At 44.3% G+C, this 17,500-nt stretch overlaps 3 protein-coding genes across 4 annotated transcripts in view; 1 reads left to right on the top strand and 2 right to left on the bottom strand.

The window, feature by feature from the left end:
* Positions 1 to 485, bottom strand: part of cwf19l1 (CWF19 like cell cycle control factor 1) — a 7,726-nt gene extending 7,241 nt beyond the window's left edge. Inside the window, exon 1 of the mRNA XM_079294824.1 lies at positions 392 to 485. Within this exon, the coding sequence (XP_079150950.1) occupies positions 392 to 414 (23 nt within the window). The 5' untranslated portion in view covers positions 415 to 485. The remainder of the gene's footprint in view (positions 1 to 391) is intronic.
* Positions 486 to 1,238: 753 nt separating this feature from the next.
* dmtf1 (cyclin D binding myb-like transcription factor 1) lies at positions 1,239 to 8,331 on the top strand. 2 transcript variants are annotated; one of them, XM_079294155.1, is made up of 17 exons: positions 1,239 to 1,278; positions 2,701 to 2,813; positions 3,502 to 3,597; positions 3,747 to 3,832; positions 4,404 to 4,512; positions 4,768 to 4,844; positions 4,928 to 5,085; positions 5,159 to 5,191; positions 5,277 to 5,386; positions 5,613 to 5,841; positions 5,922 to 6,073; positions 6,328 to 6,519; positions 6,599 to 6,681; positions 6,932 to 7,120; positions 7,216 to 7,413; positions 7,560 to 7,665; positions 7,841 to 8,331. In XM_079294155.1, the coding sequence occupies exons 2-17, from the start codon at positions 2,708 to 2,710 to the stop codon at positions 7,873 to 7,875; spliced, it is 1,959 nt and encodes a 652-aa protein (XP_079150281.1). In that variant the 5' UTR covers positions 1,239 to 1,278; positions 2,701 to 2,707; the 3' UTR covers positions 7,876 to 8,331. The 2 variants fall into 2 exon arrangements, 1 of the variants encoding a protein (XP_079150281.1); XR_013773000.1 differs by lacking the exon at positions 7,841 to 8,331 and having other exon boundaries at positions 6,932 to 7,116.
* A 5,782-nt stretch (positions 8,332 to 14,113) lies between these two features.
* Positions 14,114 to 17,500, bottom strand: part of cpm (carboxypeptidase M) — a gene marked incomplete at both ends in the record, with an annotated part of 14,285 nt that continues 10,898 nt past the window's right edge. The window contains 4 exons of the mRNA XM_079294322.1: positions 14,114 to 14,377; positions 15,106 to 15,254; positions 15,663 to 15,815; positions 17,184 to 17,354. Of these exons, the coding sequence (XP_079150448.1) occupies positions 14,114 to 14,377; positions 15,106 to 15,254; positions 15,663 to 15,815; positions 17,184 to 17,354 (737 nt within the window). The remainder of the gene's footprint in view (positions 14,378 to 15,105; positions 15,255 to 15,662; positions 15,816 to 17,183; positions 17,355 to 17,500) is intronic.

Below are 17,500 nucleotides of genomic sequence, written 5' to 3' on the forward strand. Positions count from 1 at the left end.
TGGGCCGACATCACGTGACTAGCACGCGACTTTTACATTAGTAACATGTGAAACTAAAGTAAAGGATCCGGTTGTAACTCTTCTATTGTCAGTGTCACATTAAAAACCTTCCTCCAATCCAGCTATAATAGAACAGTTTAATTATGCCGAATTGTTCAGTCCTCATTATAAATATCGATTATGCATTTAGATCATAATTGATGACGCATGTACACGTGTCAGAGAGTAACGAAACCTTAAATTATATAAACGTTGAATGAGGTTCGGTGAGAGTGTCACAGAACGGTTAAGATAAAATAAATAAAACACATTAAAACGTCACATATTCAACATTTAAAGAGATTAAACGTGATTTAAGTAATAATAAAGTATTTATAAAAGTTAAACTCACACTCTCACTGGTTGTTCCGCCATGTTTTGGCTAAATATTCGCTGTTAAAAATGTGTGATTTGGATTTTTGCAGCTTGAACGTTTTGGTCCGTCGCTGATAGTGATCCGGTCGAAACAACAGACGGAACTATTATCCATTTAACAAATCACACAACTGTAGTCGCCGGAAATATATTTATTAAATTGCCAAGTATATTTAATGTTAATGTCGATTTTTTTTATGTCTACTTTACATTATTTTAGTCAAAACCAAAAAATAAACAAGTCCCGTTGTTACCCGGAGAGATTTTAGAGCGGAGAGAGTGGTTGCCAGGTTTGACTTTTATACATCAATTTAATAAAAACAAATGACTGACTTTAACCGTATAAACGCAACTCAAGGTCCACTTACTGTCTTTTTGAAGAGCTTTCAACCACACATTCAGTCTTCATCAGCGATCTCAGATTATTTACAAAGTCAAGAATGAACTTTTGCGACCGATAAAAGTTTTCAATGACTTTCTATTCTAAAGAAAGTCTATTCTAAATTGTACTTTATTTATTTCATAATTTAAGATACAAAAACATCAACGCATTGTATGTGTTTAAATTAGATTAAATTAGAATATAATTAAATAAAAAATGAACAGAAGAAGTCTAAAGCACGTATATACGTATTTATATCTCCAGTACTTTACTCCCTTATTTCAATGTGTTACTTGATGAAAATGTTCAATACACAATATATTAGTCACAATATGTTCCTAAAACAACATTTTAAAGCAGGTACCTGTAGTTTTACGGATTATAGTCTTATCTGGCAACCCCGCGGGCCCTCGGCCGATCCTCCATCCTGGTACTTTACCTTCATCCTGGTAACTCACAAGTCCCCGGACCAAAAACAGGAAGTAAGTAGCCGAATCAAATGTAAAAAAAATCACTTTCTGTTTGCTAGTCGGGGCGCGTGTGGGAGCGCGCGCAGAAAGCTCAAAGTGCGGTAAAATAACTGAGAACAAACCGTCAGAATACCGTAAAAAAACCCGCACAGACGCCACAAGCTTTTCACCTTGTCGAGTTAACATGGCGCCGGAGATTTTTCGTCTTTATTTAGCTTGGTGGATGCTAACCGTTAGCATCACAGCTTACTCCTGGAAACATAGTTTAACGTGAATAGAACTACGTTGCTGCTCTCTGTGTTTTTAAACTACAACGCTATTGTGGGTTTACATCACGTTAAAGTCCATTTCTACCGCTAAATCCCTGTGGTCCCTATGGCGATTCAGCCAAACTCCATTTAAAAATAGACTCATTCCACTTCGTCTTGCTTATTTCTGACCAATACATACATTTATAATTTTAACTTGAAAGTAAAACCTCTTACAGTGATCGTGCCTGTAATTCGGCGCATATATTGTCCAACAAGCACTTCACATTTTGCAGGTTTTAACCAAATTATACCGGCTGTGCTGCCCCGCTCCGGATCTACAGTATTGAGCTTCCACTGCAAACAGCAGAGGGCGGTAGCGAGCAGCTCAACATAAATACACATTAATAACTCACATATTTATGAATTCATTCTCACCCGAGTTAAGTGATCTCAACTGAGTAAAATGTCACAAGGACCGATGTGGGAGGTGAATGTATTTGTTGATATGCAATTTGGCTTTAAATATTTGAGTTTGGTGTGAATTATAGCAAGTGAATGAACAATAAATAAACATTTTGAATTGTTTTTGTATTCCTGTCATGACATTATGAAGTTACCTTTACTTTAATGTGTCTCGTACAGATGTTGCTGTTCTTCAATTGGTCTTAACAGCATTAAATATATTATAATATACTTTTATATAATATATTATAAAGCCATTATCCAAAGTACCTACAAGTTCACTCACATAATCTAATATTTTCTTTCTGCATGTGCATATACAAGCAATTTATAGTATTATTTTTATAAAACAACTAAAATAAATGTATTTTTATTAAAAAATAAATATTTATTCCTTAAATTAAAGCAACATGAATGCCATTCAATTGAATACATTTTATGAAATGTGTCTTGCTCATTTCTATAAATACTGTCAAACAATTAATGCACAATTTGTATTAATGAATATTTTATTCATAAATAAACATTTTGGCCTGTTTTAAAACATTTATATTCATCAAAATAACCCCAAATAACCACTTTGTTACAGCTACAAATGCTCTGCTATGAATTCTACTCTCGCAACGCTCATCCATGTTCTGTTCTTGATTAAATTAACTTCATAGATAATGAGAATAATCGGTAGTTGCACACATTGCCCGTGTGTTTGATTCCCCTCCAGGTGGACGATGAGTTCAGCAGCAGAGGACGAGGACGCGGTGGCGGTCACGGTGAAGTCGGTCACGCTCACCCAGGACAGCGACGGAAGCATCATCCTGCACTGTCCTCCTCACGGTGGGTCAGCGACCGGCTGACATATATATATATGAATCTATTAATACTCATATTGATCACCGATTAATCGGTTTGAGTCTCAGGCCATTGGAGGTCAAATAATAACAATCAGAGCTGGGGGAGGGTAATATTCAGAGAATAATACCGAATTCATGAGAAAAACTCTTTAATATTCCCTGAGATTTAAGTCACAAATCTACGAGAAAAGCCGTGTGCAAAATGATGAAATAATATTAGTATTTATGGTCATAATCGAACACGTTTATGTATCTTTCGGGACCTTCGGCTCACCAGAAGAACACGAACGAAATTCAGACGGCGGCTACATTTGTGACTTTAAATAAAGTTTATTTTCTTGCACGTTTACAATTTTTATAATCTCAGAATGTTGAATTTGTTTCCCGTAAAAACAAACGTTCAGACTCTTCTTAATTCTTTCTTTATTTTGTGTGATAATTAACTGATTATCTTTGGGGTTTTTTGGCCTGTTTGTCGGACAAAACGGAACATTTTATGATGTAGAATTCGACTTTAGGACAAAGATTTTACATTTTATAAACCAAACAATTTAAATAATTGTGTGTGTGTGTGTGTGTGTGTGTGTGTGTGTGTGTGTGTGTGTGTGTGTGTGTGTGTGTGTGTGTGTGTGTGTGTGTGTGTGTGTGTGTGTGTGTGTGTGTGTGTGTAGACGAGGACTCTGAGCCCCTTCAGAAGAAACTGCGCCTCTCTACTGAAGAACAGGACGACTCGGACACTCCTCAGTTCTCTGTGGTCACTTTACCGAGTGAGTCTTTACATCACTGACATGATGTCAACAACAACTGTATCTGTGTGTGTATGTATATATATATATGCTTGTATATATGTATATATATATATGTATATATGTTATTAAGCTAACGAGGCCTCTGTTGACGTCTTCTTCCTCCTCAGTGTCGGAGAGCGATGAAGGCTTCGAGGTGACGATGACAGCCACAGCGGACGGGGATCTCTCTGAGGAAGGAGTCGCTCAGATTCAGGTGCAGAACCAGTCTCAGTGTAGTCCTGATCCTCTATGAACCAGTCTCAGTGTAGTCCTGATCCTCTATCTGAACCAGTCTCAGTGTAGTCCTGATCCTCTATGAACCAGTCTCAGTGTAGTCCTGATCCTCTATCTGAACCAGTCTCAGTGTAGTCCTGATCCTCTACAGACCTCCATCAGTACAGAGACCATCAGAGAGAAGATGGTCTGTTTCTATAGAGCTGTTCTTGATGCTCGTCATCGGAGCCACCGGGTCGGATTCTGGTGAAACCAGATGAACTCATGCAGGTTCACCAGAACCGTAATGCTGGACCCGCTGGAGGGAAGGGAGGCCCGGGAGAACCAGAACCAGGACTGAGAGGGGCCGACTGTCAGACCTGCTGCAGTAGAATGAGAGCTTTTCTAAAGAGTCTGGTGCTCAGAGACACTACCACGTTAGTCCACAGGGGGCGACAGAACCACCACTAAACAGAGTCATCGGACTGCTCGTTTGTCGACTTAAAGTCTCGATGTTCACGAAGCTTTTTGTTTGTTGTGCTCTTAAAATGAAACCTCCTTCATGTGTGTAGATTCTGCAGCAGCAGGAGTCTCTCTCGCCCGATCAGAAGTCAGAGGTGTCACCTGTCAGTCAGGCCTGGTTCACCACCAAAGAAGACAAAGATACGCTGGCCAACAAAGGTGTGAGCGCAGCGCAGGTTCACGCAACATTTCATTTCCTTGTTGTGCGTCGCAGTAATCCGGGATTGATTCAAATGCAACTGAAACTGTTTACAACAAGCTCACCCTCCTTTTGGCACAACTTACTGTGTACAGATAACTACGACCTCATGACATTTATAATGACATATATATATATGTTAATACATGCATATATATATATATATATATATACATATATATATATATTAATATGTGACATGTCCCGCCCTTCAGGTCACAAGTGGAAACAGGGCATGTGGTCCAAAGAGGAGATCGACCTTCTGATGAGCAACATCGATCAATACGTGAAGGTGCGTCACTTCCTGTCTGTATGTCGTCCCGTGCATGCCGCTGGATGTTTGAACCCCTAACCTCCTCCGTGCTCTGGCTTCAGGGCCGAGGCATCGACGACCCGGCGGAGATCATCTTCGAGATGTCCAAAGAGGAGCGGAAGGACTTCTACCGCTCCGTGGCGTTGGGCTTGAACCGGCCGCTGTTCGCCGTCTACAGGCGAGTTCTCCGGATGTACGACAACCGAAACCACGTCGGGAAGTGAGTGCACGAGCGTCAGACATCGGAACGTTGTTATTTCCTCACGTTGAACGTGTTTATTCGTCTCCCTCAGGTACACTCCCGATGAGATAGAGAAGCTCAAAGCGTGAGTGAAACCTCCGCGTGTCGTTCTTTCAATGAAGGAAATGAAATGCGTGTTTGTTAAAGTGGAGTTTCGTTTCCATGTTCAGGCTGAGGGAGAAACACGGGAACGACTGGGCGACCATCGGAGCAGCTCTGGGTCGCAGCGCCTCTTCAGTCAAAGACCGCTGCCGGCTGATGAAGGACACCTGCAACACAGGTAGAGTACCGAGTGCACGCTTTCATACTTCTACATCTCGGAGGGAACGATTTACTACGAACCGACAAGTTGACCAGAGCTTCCGAGTTGTTTTGTACAAAATAAGAACTTTCACTGAATTGGTTGAGGACCAGTCGAGAGCTGCTCAGCGTCACTCTCAGTGGAGGATGCTTTGTCTGTTTATTTGTCACGTGAAACATCTGTCGTCTTCTTCTCTGTTCTTCAGGTAAATGGAGCGAGGAGGAGGAGCGCCGTCTCGCCGAGGTCGTGTACGAGATGGCGGGCGCGTCGCCGGGCTCGGCGGTCACGGGCGGCGTTTCTTGGGCGTCGGTCGCCGATCAGGTTCGCACGCGCTCAGAGAAACAGTGTCGGTCGAAGTGGTTGAACTACCTGAACTGGAAACACAGCGGAGGAACCGAGTGGATGAAGGAGGACGACCTCAACCTCATCCGCAGGTGCTCGCTCGCTCTCTCGCTCGCTCTCTCGCTCGCTCTCTCGCTCTGCACGAGTTTAAAGAGTTCGAGATGTCTTTCAGGATATCGGAGCTGGAGGTGGAGGATGAGAATGAAATCAAGTGGGAGGATCTCGCCGGCGGGTGGAGCAGCGTCCGGTCGCCTCAGTGGCTGCGATCCAAGTGGTGGAGCATCAAGAGACAAGTAGCCAATCACAAGGAGATCCCGTTCACCGGTGCTCAACAGCGTTTACATCTGAAGCTGCACTTTGCTTGTTGTAACGATTTATTTATAGTTTTTAATTCACCTTTTGGAGGATTTATTTATGCTGTTGTAAAATATGTCGTCTTTATTTTATCTAACATAGCATTAATAATTATTTGTATATTAATATATGAATCATTATTATATTAATTATTATTAATATTTGTATAATATAATGTAATATGTTATTGTTATAATAAATCACTCAACCCTGTTTGTCCTCAGTCCTCCTGAAGGGTCTCCAGGAGCTCATGGCGTCGTCACAGGCGGCGTCCGGACCGGTAAGTCCCTCCTCTTCCTCCTCTTCGCTCCAGATCCGACTCACCCGATTGGACGAGAGCGTCGGCAGCCCCGCCCCCGGCTCCATGGCAGCGCTGCAGATTCCCGTTCAGATCCCGCTGCAGATCACACACCTGGGTGAGACTTTGGGCGTGTTGCTATGCAGACGATGCAGACGCGGTTGTGTTGAACTCACCTTTTTGTTTTTCTCCGTCAGCTTCAGATTCCTCGGCAGCAGCCGGCGACGGTGAAAGCATCACGCTGAACACCGGAGCCCTGCAGACCTTCGAGATCCTGCCCGTGAGCACAAACACGCCGATATGCTCGAGTTCTGCAGCAGCACTCGGCTTCTACGGATAAGAAATGACGATGTGTCTTCAGGGAAATTGTGAAACTCAATCCAAAAATATAAACAATATGAATTAGCGCCACCTACTGTTTAAAGCTGACAGGATAGTGGATGGAAACGCACATAAATGAGCATTTTTGCTTCGTAGATTGTCAGTAAATTGGATTAAACTTGCTGTTTTTCTGTTGTTTTTATTTCCAGTCCTTCCACCTGCAGCCCACCGGCACCCCGGGCACCTACTACCTGCAGACGTCGTCCAATCACGGCCTCCCGCTCAGCCTCTCCACCGGTCAGGGGCTCCCGCTCAGCTTAGCCAATAACAGCACGGTTACCCTGACTACGGGCTCCTCCCCCTCGTCCCACGAGCACATCATCCTCCACAGCCTGTCGGTCGGTTTCAGACCACGTCGAGTGCAAAGCGTCTTGTTCTCCACTCTTCATCTTCGTCTTCATCTTCGTGTGTTTTTGTTTTTGTCCCGCCTCAGACGGACGGCCTCTGCTCCGGCGACGGCGTCATCATCCAGACGGTCACCTCTGACCCCGCCTCCTCGGACCCTCTCGGCCAATCGCAGCTGGTTGTGGCGACAGAGGGGCGGAGCCAGGAAGACCGGCTCGATGCCATGAGTCTCCTGGAGGGGTCGGAGAACGTTGTTACGGAAACTCAGGAGCCAATCACAGACAAGGTTCACCCAAATGACTATGATTGAGTATTTATATACAACATACTGCGTAATATACCTGCACAATAACCGTAACAACTAAGACTTTACAAGATTTAAGAGATATAAGAGAATTTATTTTAAATATTCACATATTGTGTGTGTGTCAGGAGCTGAGCTCACCGTCTGTTGAGTGTCCAGTGGTGCATTCTGGGATAATATCCGGCAGCGCCGTGCTGATTGTGTCTCCTCCAAACATCAGCAGCACACTGACAGGTAACACACACACACACACACACACACACACACACACACACACACACACACACACACACACACACACACACACACACACACACACACTTTCATTTTCATAATCTAAAATCAACAACAACACGAGGTTTGAAGTTTGACTGCAGAGCTGCTCATCGTTCTCCGTCTTTGTCCTCAGATCCGATTCTGGAGAACCAGGAAGGATCCGACTGAGCTCGACCTCCACCGTGGACCAACAGGATGAGGTCACTTCCTGTCTGTCCGTGTGGAAGCTGCTGCTGTTTCAAACCAGGAAGTCAACGTTGAACGTTTGAAGCTTCACACTGAAGTCCTGGATGAAATGTGAACGCAGCGCTGCAGGAGCTCGTCCTGCTGAAGACGTCCTGCTGAAGACGTCCTCCATCAGACGTCCTGCTGAAGACGTCCTGCTGAAGACGTCCTGCTAAAGACGTCCTCCATCAGACGTCCTGCTGAAGACGTCCTGCTAAAGACGTCCTCCATCAGACATCCTGCTGAAGACGTCCTGCTAAAGACGTCCTGCATAAGACGTCCTGCTAAAGACGTCCTACATAAGACGTCCTGCTGAAGACGTCCTGCTAAAGACGTCCTACATCAGACGTCCTGCTAAAGACGTCCTACATAAGACGTCCTACATAAGACGTCCTCCATCAGACGTCCTCCATCAGACGTCCTGCTAAAGACGTCCCCATCAGACGTCCTGCTGAAGACGTCCTGCTGAAGACGTCCTGCTAAAGACGTCCTACATAAGACGTCCTCCATCAGACGTCCTGCTAAAGACGTCCCCATCAGACGTCCTGCTGAAGATGTCCTCCATCAGACGTCCTGCTAAAGACGTCCTGCTGAAGACGTCCTGCTAAAGACGTCCTACATAAGACGTCCTACATAAGACGTCCTCCATCAGACGTCCTCCATCAGCCGTCCTGCTAAAGACGTCCCCATCAGACGTCCTGCTGAAGACGTCCTACATAAGACATCCTCCATCAGACGTCCTGCTAAAGATGTCCCCATCAGACGTCCTGCTGAAGACGTCCTGCTAAAGACGTCCTCCATCAGACGTCCTGCTAAAGACGTCCCCATCAGACGTCCTGCTAAAGACGTCCTGCTGAAGACGTCCTCCATCAGACGTCCTGCTAAAGACGTCCTACATAAGACGTCCTGCTGAAGACGTCCTGCTAAAGACGTCCTGCTGAAGACGTCCTGCTGAAGACGTCCTCCATCAGACGTCCTGCTGAAGACGTCCTGCTAAAGACATCCTGCTAAAGACGTCCTACATAAGACGTCCTACATAAGACGTCCTGCTAAAGACGTCCTCCATCAGACGTCCTTTATAAGACGTCCTGCAGCGCCAAAGAGACTGACTCAACTGACCCTCGTCCTTTAAATGAAACATGTCGATCCGTGTAAATATATCAATAAACAAACACATGAATGATTCCTTGTGTCACGTGATGAACAAATGAAACGTAGTTCTTCTTACCTTCATGAGTAGGAAGAGGTTGAGTTTCTCTCTGGGAGGCGAGATGACATCAAAGCCCCCAAATCCACAGAAGCCTTTTTAACTTTGTAATTTAAGGTTTCACGTCATAAAAATAAGCATCTCAAAAGAATCAGAATTTAGTTTCAATCTAAAGTAGAAATGGTGTCATTGAAGTAAACGTTCCTAATCTCATCGGTATGAGTCAGCGTCTCAACATGTTGAGATACTGAGTGAAAATATGAACGTTTCTCATTTTATTTTAAAGGATCATTTTTTATTCACAGCAGCAGAAATAAACTTTATTACCGTACGTGGAATCTGCTGCTGTTTAAAGTGCAGTTCTTCATTGAGAACACAGGGAGGCAGCGTTGTCCTTGTTATTAACTGGCTGATGAGCAAAGATATCGGATTGTTTTTGTCAAGATTTATTGAAGGAACAAAAAGATATTCGATCCTTTGTTTCTTAGTTTATTGTCTCAATACATTGAATTGATGTGTTTCTTTCCTTTACGTTTTTTTGTATTTTGACACTTTTTAAACTATTCATAGCTTCACATAGATGCATTGAAATATTGTTAAAAAATATACGTTTACAGAACTTTTACAATCGTGCCATATACAGGAATCGCTTTTCCTTGAAGACATATGATTGTGAATTCAGTAATTATTTAAAGAAAATCGAATCACGACTCAAGATGTAAATCAAAACCTGTTATCTCTTGATTGTTCCATCATTTAGATTCACGATTTATCTCACAATCATTGTTCTTCTGAGGAGCTGACCATCAACACAAATACAACATCACAATCCTTCGTTTTGTTGTGCTTTTAATGTGAAGTTTCCTTTGAGAACCAGTTCACCGACAGTTTACTTCAGATCCAGTTGGATTCAGTCGTGAGTGGATCCACCGTCATGTTTTACAGCGTCGTGAAGCGTGAAACGTGAAGCGTGAAGCATGAAACGTGAAGCGTGAAGCGTGAAGCTTGAAACGTGAAGCGCGAAGCTCGAAACACGACGCATTAAACGCGAAGCGCGAAGCTCGAAACGCGAAGCGCGAAACGCGAAGCGCGAAGCGCGAAACGCGAAGCGCGAAGCGCGAAACACGGAGCACGGAGCACGGAGCACGGAGCACGAAACACGAAGCACGAAACACGAAGCACGAAGCACGAAGCACGAAGCACGAAACATGAAGCATGAAGCATGAAGCATGAAACATGAAGCATGAAACATGAAGCATGAAACATGAAGCATGAAGCATGAAGCATGAAGCACGAAACATGAAACATGAAGCATGAAGCACGAAACACGAAGCATGAAGCACGAAGCATGAAGCATGAAACATGAAACATGAAGCATGAAACATGAAGCATGAAGCATGAAACATGAAGCATGAAGCATGAAACATGAAGCATGAAGCATGAAGCATGAAACATGAAGCATGAAGCATGAAACATGAAGCATGAAACATGAAGCATGAAGCATGAAACATGAAGCATGAAGCATGAAGCATGAAGCATGAAACATGAAGCATGAAGCATGAAACATGAAGCATGAAGCATGAAACATGAAGCATGAAACATGAAGCATGAAACATGAAGCATGAAACATGAAGCATGAAACATGAAACATGAAGCATGAAACATGAAGCATGAAGCATGAAACATGAAGCATGAAGCATGAAACATGAAGCATGAAGCATGAAACATGAAGCATGAAGCATGAAGCATGAAACATGAAGCATGAAGCATGAAACATGAAGCATGAAACATGAAGCATGAAACATGAAGCATGAAACATGAAACATGAAGCATGAAGCATGAAACATGAAGCATGAAACATGAAGCATGAAGCATGAAGCATGAAGCATGAAACATGAAGCATGAAGCATGAAACATGAAGCATGAAACATGAAGCATGAAGCATGAAACATGAAACATGAAGCATGAAACATGAAACATGAAGCATGAAACATGAAGCATGAAGCATGAAACATGAAGCATGAAACATGAAGCATGAAACATGAAGCATGAAACATGAAGCATGAAACATGAAGCATGAAACATGAAACATGAAGCATGAAGCATGAAACATGAAGCATGAAACATGAAGCATGAAGCATGAAGCATGAAACATGAAACATGAAGCATGAAACATGAAGCATGAAACATGAAACATGAAGCATGAAACATGAAGCATGAAGCATGAAACATGAAACATGAAGCATGAAACATGAAGCATGAAGCATGAAACATGAAGCATGAAGCATGAAACATGAAGCATGAAACATGAAGCATGAAACATGAAGCATGAAGCATGAAACATGAAGCATGAAACATGAAGCATGAAGCATGAAACATGAAACATGAAACATGAAGCATGAAACATGAAACATGAAGCATGAAGCATGAAACATGAAATGTAGAAAACATTCGTGAGGTCTGGAGGTGTGAAGGAAGCCAGCCGTCACCAACACGGCACAGAGGAGTTCGTTATGAAGCAATATTTAATATCACGCGGTACAAAAGTAGAAAAAAAGAGTCGAAAAAATAAAGTTTGAAATGAGAATAAAGTGCATGACGAGTTCACTGACCTCCGTTGAAACGGGCGTTACGCCTGTTGAACCCGATACACATCTGTGCATATATACTGCATATAAATACATATACTGTGTACAGATCCTGTAAGGGGTCAGCAGTCTCACCTCACAGGTCACAGGTTTGATTCCCAGTCATCAGGTGTTCCTGGTTTTTCCGTTTAAACCAGTGAACCCCAACCTACAAATACGAGACTTTGAAATTTGAAAACATCGATAATTCAACACGAAACAAGTTTATATTCATGGGAATCTGTCTTATTTCTATTTGGGGGGATAATAATGCACTAAGCTCAGAAGCCACAGCTCCCACAATGCTTTGGAGCAGTAACCAGGAAGCAAAATGTTGCCGTGGAGTCAGTTCGTTAAATATCGGCTAAAAAAATTTTAGCCGATATTTCTTAATATTTTGGGGACATTAGTGAATTAAAAGAATGCCGAATGAACTACTAGCAGCTGCTGTTTGCAGTGCTCTCATTGATGTACAGACAACCGTCACTGGAATCCTCAGATACTGAAGAAAACCTAAAAACGTGATGACTCAGGCATCTGTGGCTGATTTCTAAGCAGATTTATGGACGTTTACTCGCAATCGACATCAGAGACAAGATAATATTTCACAATAAAGAAAGGCAACATTTAGATCAAAGGGACATTTTGTGTTTTTCTGCCTATCTTGTTGGGGACCACTGGACTAAACTGTCCTGTGAATGAATGCTTTAACCCTCACCACACATGAAATAAGCAGAACGGACCAACGGCCTTATCAACGTGTCTGACGATGAATCAAACGCAGCTCATTGACTTCAGATAGATGCCTAATGTGCCTAATGTGGCGTCACCAGGATGGCTTCATTTCACCGCCCCCTGGTTTGAATACTACCCTTTCTAAAAACACGCCCTGCAAGCGCTCATTTTAAAGTGCTGCTCCTCACACATAAGATGACATGGTCTCGCTCCATTTTACTGAATGAGCCTCATCACTACCTACGCTCTTAAAATGCTGGAACATTTCAGCAGGAAGACACAAAAGATCCTCAGCCAGTAGTTCTCTCTCCTGTGATCCATTGAAATACAAAGAACCGACGGATTAAACCCGTTTATTCCTGCGGAGGACTCGTCTCCATCGTGTAGGACAGTGGCAGTGTAGTGCTATTAATCGTCTTTTCCCTCACATCCTGTAGTTCTGGGGTTCTTCCTCGTCTTAGTATGGGGCTGGATTGGTTTTTAAAGGAAATCGGAAAAACCCCCAATTTCTCTGTGGAAATACAAAGTTCTCGTATGTTCAGCTCTTCATTTCACTTCTTGAAATACATTTTCATAATCATTACTCCATTAACTAGAAAGGTGACCTCAGCACAGTGCGGATCTCCTCCAGGTGTTCTGCAACAACTCAAGCTGTGTTTTGTGATTGAATGAAGACAACCCCCCCCCCCCCCCCCCCATCTCGACACCAATGGGCTGAAAGTCGTCGTAAAAAACACATCATTTAAACTCAAAAACAAGCGGCGATGTATGCAGCCAACCGGCTTGAAGTCGTTGTATCAGGCACATCATGGAATCTTGCCAAAACCAAAAGGAAATAAATCAAACGGCGGCTGCGTAACGGCGGCTGCGTAACGGCGGCTGCGTGCCGGCGGCTGCGTGCCGGCGGCTGCGTGCCGGCGGCTGCGTGCCGGCGGCTGCGTGCCGGCGGCTGCGTGCCGGCGGCTGCGTGCCGGCGGCTGCGTGCCGGCGGCTGCGTGCCGGCGGCTGCGTGCCGGCGGCTGCGTGCCGGCGGCTGCGTGCCGGCGGCTGCGTGCCGGCGACGTACTCAGCAGTAAGTCTGTTGGTAGTTCAGCTGGCGGTGAGCCAAACGATGCAGCCAGAACAGTAAACGTGAGCGCAGAGCAGCGGCCGTGAGGTGCTCAGCAGTGTGTGTTTGGTTGGAGTCGTGAGCGAGCAGTCAGCAGGCAGCTGGTATTAAACAGGAAATAAAAGGTGTTTTGAGAAAGTGTGACTCACTCCAACTACGAGAGTTCCTTGAGCCAGAACATTCCACCGTTTGCTGCAGCAGAATGCGAGCTATGCCGTGGACAGACACAGAGGTCACGCACTCACTCAGTCACAGACGCACACGTGCCACCAACCGCATGATCCTTCTGGTCGAGATAATAATGAGCCCCGAAGAGAGCATCTGAACACACCAGCATTTAAAATGATTTCTTACAGTCAAATAAATTATTTTTACTTCAAGTAAATATGACGAGTGAATCTCCACCGATGAACAACAGCAGAAAACATCTGGAACTTCTGGAGGACCAGCAGTTTTTGTTCTTTGTTTGTTTTCTTGCAGGTCGAGGTTCGACGCCGGGCCTCTTCAGCCGATCGGGTAGCGTAGCGCCGCCACCAGTCCGAGCCCCGCACTCAGCACCGTCCACGCGGGCCTGGAGGGGGCTCCGCCGGCCTCCAGGTATAAAGTGTAGTTACAGGTCGGGGTGAGGTTCGCCGAGGTGGGGTAAGCCAAGGTGCGACCGGTCGTAGTGTGGCGTAGCATGAAGTCGTGTTTGATGGCGGAGTAGTGATCGGGACCATGCGGGACGGTCAGTGTCGCCGTCAAAACCTCGTGACCCGGGTACGTCACCTGTCAATCAGAAGGAGGTCAATGTCACGTGAGAGTGTAACATTCTACGCACCGGAAAACAACACAACATAAAGACAACATTGTTATCCCAGTTACTGCTACTGTGCTAAGCTAGTTAGCTTCTGCTGTTGTCAACAGGCGTCCCACCACTACTGACAACAAAACAGGAACTCTGCTGAGTGCAACGATGCCTCCAACAAGAGATTGTGACAAACGGTTGATGAGCTGTTAAAGTGGACGGGCTGAAGTGTGTGGGCGGGGCTTCTGTGGTGGCATGCAAATGTCCTCAGGACTGGACCCTTCTGATGTTTGAGACATTTGGAGAAGATTGGACAAAGTACGCTGAAGTTTCAACAACTTCCTGATTAATGGCGACATGCTCTTCTTCTGCGCCGCGCCAGCACAATGTCGCATGAAAACACAAACGTTTTGATCGGTCAGGTCTTTGGAGTGTGCTGACCAAATGTGGCGTTGATCTGATTAAATCTGTGGGAGAGTGTACGCCGTCTATGAAATGGATAAAATGGCAAATTGAATTCAAAAAGGCTGACTTCCTGTTGGGTTTTGGGTGTACTTTCATTATCCTCCCTTCGGTGCTCGGGCCCGAATTACAAAGATGCATCTAAACATGTTTCTACACTGTGGTTGAAGAGATAAAAGATATATATGTATATATACACATGTTCCACCACTAGAGGTCGCTGTGTTATCGTAGTGTGTGTGTTTACTGTGAAGCTGTAGTTTCCAGGCAGCAGCAGTCGGTAATATTCTCCGTGTCGGTCGGTGTTGAACGGACACATATTCCTGCGACCTCTGACCTCCACCACCGCGTTCTGGACCGGCACTCCGGAGCCATCGAACACACGGCCTTTGACACCTGAACACAAACATACACACACATGTACACAGACAGGTAAAGAGACAGACAGGTAGACACACAGACAGGTAAAGAGACAGACAGGTAAACACACAGACAGGTAAACACACAGACAGGTAAACACACAGACATGTAAACACACAGACAGGTAGACACACAGACAGGTAGACACACAGACAGGTAAACACACAGACAGGTAAACACACAGACAGGTAAACACACAGACAGGTAAACACACAGACAGGTAAACACACAGACAGGTAAACACACAGACAGGTAAACACACAGACAGGTAAACACACAGACATGTAAACACACAGACAGGTAAACACACAGACAGGTAAACACACAGACAGGTAGACACACAGACAGGTAAACACACAGACAGGTAGACAGACAGGTACTGACCCAGGTGGACCTGCTGGATGAAGGCCAGCAGAGACTTCCTGTTCTCGGTCCACAGAGCAGGAAGTTGTTGGACTGGAGGAAACTTGCAGCAGGAAACTTCCAGAGTCAACTCCAAACACTGAGCCCACACATAGTTATAGTCCTGCATCCCACCTGCACACACACACACACACACGCACGCACACGCACGCACACACACACACGCACGCACACTCGCACACACACACCAAATGTCTTTTTCAATAAAAAGGATACAAGTTGGTGAAGTTGTGTAAAGTTAAAGTTAAATTCTCATGTTAATATATATTCCAATCACAAAAAAGCCACGAATGTCTCCTTCCTTTGAAGGTTCTATGAGCCTCGAGTTCGACGAGCGAGTAAGAAACACAAACAAATATCCTCCGTCAGGTGGAGAACATTTCCCTTTCAAACTCCAAACCAAATCTGTGTCTTTGTGTTCAGCCGGAGACGTTCGAAGGATTCTGTGTTCAGCTGGACGGATCCTTCAAGGATGCTGCATCATCAAAACCCAATGTGTGTGTGTGTGTGTGTGTGTGTGTGTGTCCTCCTAAAAACACACACAATCCTTTACGCACGATGCATTTCCTGTCCCCCGATTTAGAAACAGAGGAGCTAAGCTCGTATACCGGCTAGAACCGGCTCATTTTCACAACCAACTCTGTAAATGAAAGGTTTTGGGCGATGATATGATATGATATGTGATATGATATGATATGATATGATATGATATATGATATGATATGATATGTGATATATGATATATGATATATGATATATGATATATGATATGATATATGATATGATATATGATATATGATATGATATATGATATATGATATGATATATGATATGATATATGATATATGATATGATATATGATATGATATGATATGATATATGATATGATATATGATATGATATATGATATGATATGATACAGTCGAGATATTTAACGGTTTTCATGAGTTTCTGTTGAGTTTAGGTGGGTTTTACGATCAGTGAGGTACATTTACTGTGTTTCTCAACGGAGTCTGGAGGCTTTGAGAATCAATGAATTGTGTGTTTTATACATCATAATAATTATTAAAAAAGAAAACCCTGTTGAAAATTCATATTCCTCCTAGAAATTGTAAAGTACTGAATGATTCTAACCAAAGACAGTCATGAAATGATGTGTTCAGTGCTTCTGCAGAGTTCAGCTCCCTCAGGGAACGTCTCCGTCAGGCGATCCGGGTCACAGAGATCCGCTTTCTCAGAGGTCAGAGGTCAGGAAACCGGATCGGTCCGTCTGCAGGTTTCATGAGCTCAGAGCGTTCAGAGCAGACGAACTAATGAAGTTTATTGAAAGCGTTACACCCTTTCATAATGAGTCAATAACAAGGAAATAAAAAGAGAGCGATGTATCCGTTTGTTCTATTTCACGACATAAACAGACGGAACACCACTTCCTGAGTGGCTGCCGTGGATCCTGTGGGATGCTATGAAGCGCGGCGTGCTGACCTGCCAGAGGATACCACTGGTACCCGTTGGTGACTCCGTCCAGGAACGGCCTGGTGTCGCTGCAGAGGTTTCCCCGGTGCATGGAGGCGTGGCTGTGGGAGTACACCTTGGCCAGGTGAAGGAACACGTCGTCGTCGGGCGTGACGCTGGCCCCGCCCACCTGCTCGCTGCCTGGAGACCAACAGGAGTGAGTTTTTAATCAAACGAATTCAATTCAACATGTTACACAAAGACGTGCGCTGAGAAACAGACCAAGAGGAAAAAGCGTGTGAGTGTGAGTGTGCGTGTGAGTGTGTGAGTGTGTGTGAGTGTGTGAG

The sequence above is a fragment of the Melanostigma gelatinosum genome (genome assembly GCF_949748355.1).
Source record: "Melanostigma gelatinosum genome assembly, chromosome: 22".
In the NCBI taxonomy this organism is placed as follows: domain Eukaryota; kingdom Metazoa; phylum Chordata; class Actinopteri; order Perciformes; family Zoarcidae; genus Melanostigma; species Melanostigma gelatinosum.